At 65.6% G+C, this 10739-nt stretch overlaps 2 protein-coding genes across 2 annotated transcripts; one reads left to right on the top strand and one right to left on the bottom strand.

The window, feature by feature from the left end:
• Positions 1 to 501: 501 nt before the first annotated feature.
• Positions 502 to 3007, bottom strand: EMIHUDRAFT_463214 (hypothetical protein; the record flags this gene model as incomplete). The annotated part of the gene is made up of 2 exons (XM_005780238.1): positions 2376 to 3007; positions 502 to 653 (listed from the first exon to the last, which is right to left on the bottom strand). Exons 1-2 carry the CDS (start codon positions 2932 to 2934, stop codon positions 502 to 504), a joined length of 711 nt encoding a protein of 236 aa, XP_005780295.1. The 5' UTR covers positions 2935 to 3007.
• Positions 3008 to 8393: 5386 nt separating this feature from the next.
• Positions 8394 to 10545, top strand: EMIHUDRAFT_204876 (hypothetical protein; the record flags this gene model as incomplete). The annotated part of the gene is made up of 9 exons (XM_005780237.1): positions 8394 to 8930; positions 8994 to 9067; positions 9183 to 9248; positions 9330 to 9426; positions 9698 to 9748; positions 9879 to 9996; positions 10037 to 10074; positions 10202 to 10357; positions 10480 to 10545. 9 exons carry the CDS (start codon positions 8394 to 8396, stop codon positions 10543 to 10545), a joined length of 1203 nt encoding a protein of 400 aa, XP_005780294.1.
• Positions 10546 to 10739: the final 194 nt, after the last annotated feature.

Raw genomic sequence — 10739 nt, 5'->3', positions numbered from 1 at the left:
GCCAGAGGCGGAGAGCGCCGAGAGGCCGCCGCCGAAGCCCTGCACGAGCATCTCCACCGCGCCGACGGCGTACGCCTGTGGGGGAGAGGGGAGGGGAGGAGGGGGGTGGAGGAGGGGGAGGGGGGGTGCAGCCGAGGCGAGGGACACTTCCCGGACATGGCTTGGATGTGTCCTCGCACGAGAGGGGGAGGGGAGCGCACTCGCCTCACAGCCGAGCGACAGCCGATAGACAGCCGAGAAATGGTAGATAGAGAGAGAGAGAGAGAGAGAGAGAGAGAGAGAGAGAGAGAGAGTGAGTGAGAGAGAGAGAGAGAGAGAGAGAGAGAGAGAGAGAGAGAGAGAAGAGAGAGAGAGAGAGAGAGAGAGAGAGAGAGAGAGAGAGAGAGAGAGAGAGAGAGAGAGAGAGAGAGAGGGAGGGAGGGAGCGAGCGAGGAGAGAGAGAGAGAGGACACATAGCCGAGCTATTCCCGGCAGGCGTGTGGAGCGAGTTCGGAGGCGGACCTAGCCGAGATCTAGCCAAACTGTGGCGGGCCAATGGCGTGAGATAGTGATCTTTCGGGGCGCCTCGGGGACGCCGTCAGCGAGCTCGACTGCGCGGGAGAGCGCGAGGCCGATGAAGCCGATCGTGCCGATACCCGAGAGTGCCATCAGACCTGTTCACAGCAGCGGCCCCTGTGAAGAGAGGCGCCGTTCACAGCTCCGCGTCTTCCTGCGGGGGGGGGGAGCATCGGGCCGGCGAGGAGCGGGAAGAGGGTCGCGGGGGGCAGCGTCGGGGCGACGTGAGGCGTAGAGAGCAGCGCGAGGGCGGTGAGGGAGAGCGCGGCGAGGAGGGCGAGGGCGAGGACGACACCCTCCGCCGACCGCCGAGGGACAACAGCGCCGAGGCACAGGCCGCATAGCACGCCTGTGCGGCCGAGATCGCGCGAGATCGCGCGAGATCACGCGAGATCATCCGAGATGCGGCCGGGCCGCACGCCCGAGAGGAGGGAGGCGGCTGCCTCCGAGCTGCATCTGAGCTGCACCTCGGCTACACCTCTCGGCTGCCCCTCGGCTGCCTCTCGGCTGCCTCTCGGCTGCACCTCGGCTGCCTCTCGGCTGCCTCTCGGCTGTCTCTCGGCTGCACCTCGGGTGCATCTCGGCTGTGTCTCGGCTGTGTCTCGGCTGTCTCTCGGCTGTGTCTCGGCTGCATCTCGCCGGAGAGGATGAAGGAGAGGTTGGTGACGGTTGTGTGGCCGGTGTCGAATCCAGACCAAGCGCTGCCCGCGCCATAGCAGCTAGAGCTGTTCACACACGGACAGCTGTGAAGAGAGATGCGGGGAGATGTGGGGAGGTATGGGGAGATGCGGGGAGATGTGGGGAGATGTGGGGAGATCGGCTGCACCCGAACAGCACGTCCTGTGCCGACGGCACCGAGAAGCCGATCCCGCCTAGTGAGGTCGAGATATGGTCGAGATCTGGTCGAGATATTGCCGAGGCATGGCCTCGAGATCTGGTCGAGATCCGGTCGAGATCTGGTCGAGATGCGGGCGAGATATGGCCGAGATGCGGCCGAGGTCTGCCTCGTGGAGGCCTCGAGATGCGGCCTCGAGATGGCAGAGAGATGCAGCGCGGAGAAGTGGCCGAGATGTGCAGCGGAGACTCCCGCCAATCTCCCGCCAATCTCGCGCCAATATCGCGCCAATCTCGCCAATCTCCCGCCAATCTCCCGCCAATCTCCCGCCTATCTCCCGGCTATCTCCCGGCTATCTCCCGCCGATGGCCGCGTAGGGAACGGCGCGCCGCCAGAACGGGCCGTTGCTGGCGAGCGAGCGGAGCGCGGATGAGGCGTTCGACGCAGCGGCGCCGGCCTGCGGTGTGAATACGCCAGCATGAGGGCGGGAAGACGGTACTGTGCAGCGCCTTCAGAGCACCGCGTGAGGACGAGAGAGGCGACAGTGAAGACTGCAGAAGAGGGTCGAATGCAGCGGAGTGCGTGTCCTCTCGAGCGCTGGTTCGAATCCAAGAACCGTCTTCCTCTTCTAGGGGCGCCGGCCGCGCTGGCGGTGGAGGAGGCGAGCTGTTCACAGGTTCACAGCTCAGGCGGTCGTATCCGGCTGCATCTCGGCGAGATCTCGGCGAGATCTCGGCTGCATCTCGGCTGCATCTCGGCGAGATCGCGGCTGCATCTCGACGCTATCTCGACGCGATCTCGGCGCCACCTCGGCTACCGCGCCGGCGCTCTATCTCGGCTCAATCCAGGCTCTGTCTCGGCTCCATCTCGGCTGCCGTGTCGGGCTGCTGCTGGTCTGCGGCGCGGCGGTCGCGGTAGAGGAAGAGGCAGAGAGGCACGCAGCAAGAGATGGCGACGGCCTGCCACCCGAACACTGCTCTCGCACGCTCCGCCTCGCCCGCCTCGCCCGCGCCGATGAGCGAGCCCAGCGCCCAGCCGAGGTAGTTGGACTGGACCGCTATCGAGGTCGCCAAGCCGCGGTGCGAAGGGCGGAACCAGCGCTCAGAGACGGCGGTGAAGGAGCAGACGACGACCGCCGCCGCGCCGCCGCAGACGAGGCTGGAGAGGACCGCGAGCGCATACGAGGAGCGGACGACAGCGAGGTATCGGAGCCATCCTCCTGCGACGTTGAGCGCATTGGCGAACGCGACCGTGCTCCAGTGATGCCGCACGACTCCCCACGCGGCGAGCGGCATCACAGGCACGACGGAGAGGAGGAAGAGGGAGTAGAGGAGAGCGACGTCAGCCTCGCCGGATCGAAGCAGCCGCTCGTTTAGCCCGTAGTCATCCGAAAAGTCCATGCACATGAAGGCGTTTGAAGCGGAGAGGTACGAGAAGGAGCCGAGCACCGCCCAACGCCAGCCGCTGCGCCACGCAGCCGGGCCCTCGGGTGTCACCCGCGAATGCGGAGGCGGTAGGTGGTCAGCAGGCGAGCGTGAGGCCATCGCGAGGGCTCCGGCGGCGGCGGGCTAGGTGGATAATATTTGGCGGCGTTGGCCGCGAGGAGTAGCGAGGCGCGATACCAGGGCGGAGGCCGAAGCACAGCTGGCATTAAAATTCAAGCTGGCCCGATAGTGCCTCCCTCGCTTCGTCGAAGCGGCGCTTCTTACCCACACCCACCCCGCAGCATTCGTCGCCGGCGCGCGACACGTTCCCGACTTACTTTATTTTCTCTATGTAAATGGACTGTTTGTTAATGGTTCGATCCTCCCCAGAGTCGAACTGGCAGCCACTCGCACCGAGGAGGCGAGGTGTGGCTACGTGACCCGAAAAGGCCAGAGTCGAGAGCAACCCTCGAGCTGGGTCGCTCATATACTCAACACGCCCCCACGACGCAGCACGAGGTTGCTACTGTATCCGATACCGCCGTGTTTCGAGGTAGGGCAGGCGTTCCGGGACGCGAGTTCCCCCTTGGGCACTATTTTCGATCTTTTTCGTAGCTCACACACGAAGGGACTCAAATCTTCGCAGACCGCCGTCGACCTGGGAGATCTCACCGGAGGTACCATGGTTCGATCCTCCCCAGAGTCGAACTGGCAGCCACTCGCACCGAGGAGGCGAGGTGTGGCTACGTGACCCGAAAAGGCCAGAGTCGAGAGCAACCCTCGAGCTGGGTCGCTCATATACTCAACACTGTTGTAACCGACCGGCAACGTCGGCGAGGAGTCGAAGACACAGCACATGCACGCATAATGCCACGCCCCGACGTCGACCGACCGGCCGGCCTCGACGCGCGGCGGCTAGTCGCCTTCAAGGCCTGCGTCGACGAACTCTCTCGGCTGAGCGCCGGCCGCGGCGAGGACGGCGCACTTCTCGCTCACGCTCGAGCAGCCCTTGTGCTAAGCGGGTACCTGCGGCGCACGTGCGACAGCGAGGAGACGATGGCGCAACTCATGCAGCAGGCAGCCACGCAAGCGCCTTCTGAATGCGCTTCGGCGGCTCCGTGCGAATAATTTTACCATATTGCCTGTTAGGCCAGCCAGTGCCGAGCCGCCTTTGCCCCGGACGGCTGCGATGTCTTTTTACATACGTGGACCAAGCTGGACAAGCCAGAGACCTATGGCGGGCGCTCGCCGAGGTACTTTCTCCTTCAACGTGGAGAGCTTCAGCGGTACACAGGCTGCCATCCTGGGAGCGAGTGCGAGCGCCAGCGCCGCCTCTCCAACACAAGCTCGTGGGAATGCGTCTCGCTGCTCTCCCAACGGCTCGGTCTCACCGCCGCCGCCGTCGAAGAGCAACACCTGGACGCAAGCAATGCGCCGCAAGCGTGGAGGGACTTCCTTCCTGGTGAACCGGAGGAAGCGTCCCTCATGCACCTCCGCAGCTTCGCCATGAACAGTGCGCCGCCTGCACTACTTACATTAGCCAGCACGCGACAGCCACAGTAGCAGGCAGCCTTACTTCGAAGATCGGGCCCCTCTCCTCCAAGCGACTGTCGATGTGCATAGGGACTGGGGCGACGGGATCACCTCCCACACCCTGTCATCTGAGCCGCGCAGGTGTCGGCATGATCGCGGGCATCAAGCTAATGACCTCACACGCGGAGGCGTTTAACTTGCAGTACCTCGCCGCCGTCCGCATGCGCTCCGACCTGTCCGAGTTTGCGAACCGAAGGGACTGGATCGAGCAGTTCCCGACTGTGCAACGCTGGGCCAGCGTGCGCAGGCTCGCGGTTGCGCATGCCGCGGGCGTGGCAGAGGCCAGACGGGATGAGGTGTTTGCTTGCGATCGGCCGCGGTCGAAGCGGTACGACTTTTGTCTTTGGAGCGTACCCGCCTTGCCCCTCGAGCGAGCGCTGCTCGGGCTGCACCGCCTCTTCGTCGCCCGCGGTTCGGAGCAGGCGCTCTCCGCGTGCCGCGACTACCTGAATCGGACAAAGCGAGTGCCGCTTTATGGCGAGGCGCCACTGATCTGTGCCATCGACGCGGCGGGAGTGAGGTTCCGGGTGTGAGTGAGTATTCTTGATACGAAACCACAAACACACACACCACACACACACAGGGGCGCGGAAGGCTGCTGGCATCCTGAAAATGCATGCACAGACACGTCCTATGCGCCGAGTGCGAGGCAGTGAAGGGAGAAAGGAGGGAGCACTACCGGGCGATGGGGAGAGGCGCGGCGCACGTGCTCAAGGCGCTACGATGGACGCCGCCGAAGTCAAGGAGGCGGACACTCGCCCACAGGCCCACACCGCAGAGTGCGAGGCCCAGGCGCTCGCTGTACGCGCCATTGCTGGGGCGACGAAGAGGTGCGCAGGGAGAAGGGAGAGCGACGAGGAATGGGAGGCGATGGAGCAACTGCTCACTGGAAGATGCCCGAGCCGAGCGTGATGGACACACGGGTGGTGACTTCACTCAACTGGCGGCGCGAGCGAGGGGAGGCGCTCGACGACGAGGCGCCGACCGTGATGGCGGAAGGCGACGAGGCGAGCAGTGCCCCACCAGCGGCGAAGAGGAAAAGGGGAAAGAAGAATTCTGGATTTAGTCTCTCACAGCACACTGGCACGATAAGGGCGCGGACTGGCGCGGACTGGCACACACACCGGCTCACCAGGGGAAAGAAGAAGACGGGGAAAAAGGCCGGGATGGGAACAAATCAAGTCAGTGACGAGAGGAACAGGGAGAGAGAGAGAGAGAGAGAGAGAGAGAGAGAGAGAGAGAAAACCGCCAATGGCCGTTATCCGTTAGTGCGGACGTCGCCGCGGCTCGCCTCTGCCGCGGCGGCTGCTGCGCGCACGCGGCGGCGCCGCTCTCTCGCGAGACGGCTGGCGACGCGGCTCGCCGCCGACGTACGGTGCGCTCGTCCGACGGTCCGCAGCGTGGCGTGCGCGGCGCTGAGCGCCGCTCTGCGAGCGCCTCTGCGCCTGCACTGCCTGTCTCTGTTGATGCTGGTGGTGGTGGTGCTGCTGCTGCTGGTGCCGATGCTGCTGCTGGCGCGGCGCGGCTGTGCGACTGGGCTCGACGCGCGCGTCGCGAGCGTCTGACGCGGCGGGCGGCGTCGGGCAGGTGCGCTTCTCCCTCGGGTGGTGGTGGTGGTGGTGCTGCTGCTGCTGGTGGTGCAGATGCTGCTGCTGGTGCGGCGCGGCTCTCCGACGCGACTCGATGCGCGCGTCGTGGCTATCTGACGCGGCGGGCGGCGTCGCGGGCGGCAGCGGTGGCGGCTCGACGGTGGAGGTGGAGGCTGGTGGCTGTGGTGGACTTTGAGTTTATTTCATGGTCGAGTACGGGGACCGGGGGGTCAACCGGGAGGCAGGGGGTTCAACCAGGCGACGGCGGACCGTGGGCCATCGCGGGGACGGCCCGCCGGAGGCGGGCTCGATTGATCCGGATGGTCTCACCCGGTGGGAGGCACCGAGGCGTCTTGGACGCTCAGCTCTACCTTAAGCTCCTGAGGGGCGCGTGGTTGTAACCACGTAGTAGGACTACAGCCCACCACAGACACCCTCCCCACTCCTCACGTGTACACACTCCCTCACCCTCTCCTCTCTCCTCTCTCTCTCTCTCCTCTCTCTCTCTCCTCTCCTTGTCTGTGCTGTCTGCCTGACTCAGGCACTAACTCTGCCGATGCGTGATTGTGTGTGGGCTGCTCCGAGGGGGCCCTCTGTGCGATCCGACGGGTAGGGGGGCTGTGCCCGGGCGGTGTCCGGTGCGGAGTCCCCTTCTGATCCCGCCTGGGATGTTGGGTGTGAGGTTGTGGCGGCTTCGATCCCAAGGGGGGGAGCTGATCCCACTCAATAACCAACTCTCAGGGGCAGTAGGTGGGCGAGCTTCAGGCACGCTCATCTCGATCGTCAAGACGTTGCTACGCGCGGTCTTCCGCGGGGGGAGCTGCGTCGACGGGTGCGGGACCGCGGCGCAGCCAGTGCCGCGGCGAGGCCTCCGGCTGTTTGCGGCGGGCGGCTTGCTGCTCGCTGCGATGGCGAAAAACTCGTCTCGCCACACGCCAAGGGCTTATGCTCTGGCGAGACGTGAGGCGCATGCGCCCAGGAGGGGAGGGGGCATGTGTAACGACACTGCTAGAGATGCCTTTCGGGGCCCAGAGATAAAACTTCTGTGATGCCATGCGTGACCTAGTAGTGTCCCCAGCTATGGGCGTGTCCACGTTGGAGCCAGGTGTGGTGTGGGCGCGAGAATAGCTCCGCCGTTCATGGAGGCAACCGATGCGAGTCGACTGGTGTGTGTCGTCGTGGTTTCGTATCAAGAATTCTCTCTCTCGGAACAGGGAGCGAGCGCGTGAATAGTGGTGTGAGCGTCTTGCGCCGAGCCTGTGAAGTAGAGAGCCTGAGTTACGTGTGAGGTGAGGTGGAGAGTATGTGCTGAGTGGGTGCCGTGGAGGGGTCGACGCCGAGCCAACTGCGCGCTCGACGACGCCCCTCGGGTGCCTGCGCGCCGACCACCCCCCGGTGTTTTGACACCATTATTCGGTATATTAACCTCGCGGCCGCCTAGATAGACTGAAAGAGTTAGACACCGCAGGGCTCGAAGTTGCTGCTGCGGCTGCTGTGCTGCTGCTGCGCTGTTACTGCTGCAGCCGCGCCACTACTGCACTACGGCTACCACCGACTGATACCAAGCTCTCCACCCAACAGCTTGCCCTCCCGCCCGCCCTCCCGCCCCCCCTCCCTCCTGCCGCCCCTCCCGCCCACCCGCCCGCCCGCCCGCCCTCTCTCCCCATCGCTCTTCCACAGCCATTCGCGCATCGATTGACATATAGGCGCTCGAGTGCTCCTCTCGCTGCCTACTCGCTGCCTCTAGGGAGGAGGGGAAGACGTTGGGCGCGCGCAACTGCGCTCGCCTGCACGGAGGCCCCTCCCCGAAAGGCAAGCATTAGACCCATGAAACCGAGACCCCTCCCCACCGCCCCGATCCCCCCACCCCCTTGCTCCCCTCCCCCCCTCGGGAGGGCCGAACTGAGGCGCCCGTGGGGACCCCGCAATTCCCTTCCCCCCTCGGAGGGGGCCGGACGGAGGCGTACCCCGTGGGCCCCGCTCTTTCCCTCGCATAGCGGCCCCACTCTTCGGATCGCTGGTCGAGCGACCCGGGGGATGCCCCGCGCGCCTGACCCAGGCGCGAGAAACGAATCTGCGAGGCGAGGCCGCTCACGCGGCCCGATGGGGAGGAACGGGGCGAGCCCCCTCCAACCCACCCGCGCTAGGTCTCGGGGGACGAAGGGGTCACACCCGACGACCTCGGGAACTAGCCGGGGCAGTCGGAGAAGTGGCAACTCCGTGCACTGACGGTCGGCCGCCAGAAAACACGCCTCCGTGGCTCGGGTTACACCAATCCTCGCTACCCAACGCGGCCAAAGGATAGATATATCCACCTCGAGAACCTCGAGGTCTCGGGTCTGCTCCGAACGTCGAGTTCGCTCGAGTCGAGCGCCAGGGACAGCACCTCCATTTTGAATGGCGACTCGCCGAGCGGCTCTCATCGGCGACGCGTTCGTCGACGTTCAGGTGGGCGGCGTAGGCGCGCTGCCCTGCTGGGGGACGGACGTCGCCTGCTCCTCTGTGCGACTACTGCCAGGAGGCGCCTGCGGCAACACCGCTCGGCAGCTCGGAGCGCTCGGCGGCTGCGAGCTCGAGGCCTTCTTCTACTCGTGCGTCGGCGACGACGAGCCTGGGCGGCACTACCTCCGCACGCTCGAGGCCGAGGGCAGCCTGACGTCGCCGTCGCGCACGCTCCGCCTGCTGCCGGGCGTGCCGCAGTCGTGCTGCGTCATCCTGTCCGGCAGCGAAGACCGCGCGATGTGCTCCTGCTACGAGACCGTGCACCGCGTCACGACAGGACTCTTCTCGGCGGAGCTGCTCGCAGAGTCGTGGGCGCTGGTGCACCTCGGAGGCTACTTCAACTGCGTCGGCTTGCACGACGACGCGCTGCTCGACCTGCTCCGCGCACTCAAGGCACGCTGGAGTGAGCATGGCATGGCCGCTCCACACCCCGTGTGTTCACACCCCCCGCTGTGAACCAAGGCGCGCGGCACGCTGCTCTCCATGGACCCACAGCACGACTGCTCCGGCAAGTGGAGCGGCGAGGGCGGCCACCTGCGCCGGCTTCCGCCGCTAGATGGGGGGATGGGGTCCTCTCGTCTTCCAAACTAGCACTCGAGAGGACACACGCACTCCGCCGCACTCCGCCGCACTCCGCTGCAGTCCGCCGCACTCGTGGCGCGGGTGTACAGAGAGGTCGATCAGAAACAAGAATGTCACATCGCAGACAGTGAGGGCGGGAGAGGCGGAAAGGGAGGTGCTTCACAGCGGGTGTTCACACTCGGGTACTCCGAAGACACTACGCGATGATACTGTGCTCACGCCCTGACTGGGTGTATCCGCGCCGTGTAGTCTTCTGCCGCTGCTCGACGTCTTTCTGCCAAACGAGGCAGAGGCGTGCGGCATCGCCTCTGTCGGCGAGCCCACCGCCGTCGCCACCGCCGAGGAGGTGAATGGGGGTAGTGAGTGAGTCAAGCATTCATTGATCAGTCAGTTGAGACACTCAGGCAAGACGCGCAAGCGCGCACCGCCAGCGGCACTTGCCACGCCCAGCGATCGCCCAAGCCTCGACAACACTCGTCTGAACGGGCTCATTAAAGGCCGTCTCGCCATGTGCGTGCGTGCTAGCCTCGCGGCGTGGGAGCTGTGCTGAAGTCCCTCGCCCTGAGTGAGCTGCGCACGTGCGCCCCCGCGCCCGATGTCTGCTTGTTGACCGACAGGCGATCGACCAGCTGACGGCGCGGCACCCCTCCACCTTGGTGGTGGTCAAGGTCGGGAGATATGGGGAGATGTGGGGAGATATGGGGAGATATCTCCACCTTGGTGGTGGTCAAGGTCGGCGGGCGCTCTCCTCTCGCGACGCCGTGAACGGCGTCTCTCCACCCCTCTTCCTCTGAGCAGGCCGGCGGGCGCGGTATTCTCGCTGGGCGAGGCGGCGAGCGGTGGGAGGTGCCGGCGGCGCCGGTGGAGGCGTTTGTCGACGCGACGGGCGCGGGCGACGTTTGCGAGGCGGGCCGCGGTGAAGTCTAGGCGCCGGTGACGGGCGCAGCTGTGAACAGGCGCGGGCGACGCCTGCTCCGCCGGCTTCCTCGCGCAGGTGTTTCGGTGTGGAGATGCGAGGGGCTGCCTGGCGTTTGCCCCACCCCCCTTGCGTGTGCGGAGAAGCGTACTTGTCTCGCTACTTTGCCCTGCTGTCCTTCTTACCGTGCCCCTCCCCACCGCAGTATCTGCGCGACCCGGCGGACGTGCCCACCGCGTTGCGGTGGGGCGCGGCAGTGGGTGCGCTCTGCGTGAGCCGCGCGGGCGCATGCGAGACGCCGCTGGCGGCGGAGGAGGTGCGGGCCGTGCTCGAGTGCGGCGCCGTCAGGAGAAGCGCCGATGTCAGTGATGGGTGCGTCTAGGAAGTGTATTGAATGTAGAGTAGTCGCGGAGCTGCTGACAGAGTGTTGTGAGTCTCTGGCCGGCGCGGGGCCCCCCGGAGGCACCGTGCGCCGTGCCGCAGTGCGGAAACGGGGCTCCGGCGCTCAGAGTCGCTCAGAGCACCAACTTCCCGATTAAGTACGGTTAAGTAGAGGGCAGATTTGGAGAGATCTCGAGGAGTACACACAGATAGACCCTCCAACCATCAGAAACCTCCAACCTGATCGGTCGTACTGACCGCCGACAGATCACTCCAGACAGCAGACAGGCCGACCCGGCACCAACTTGATTCCCGGATCGGCGTCTCACGGCCGGGTCGCGGGACGGGGAGGGAGGGGGGTC

The sequence above is a fragment of the Emiliania huxleyi genome (assembly GCF_000372725.1).
Source record: "Emiliania huxleyi CCMP1516 unplaced genomic scaffold EMIHUscaffold_22, whole genome shotgun sequence".
Lineage (NCBI taxonomy): Eukaryota > Haptophyta > Isochrysidales > Noelaerhabdaceae > Emiliania > Emiliania huxleyi.
Note: the sequence above shows the minus strand (reverse complement) of the source record. Positions and strands in the feature narration are given on the sequence as shown.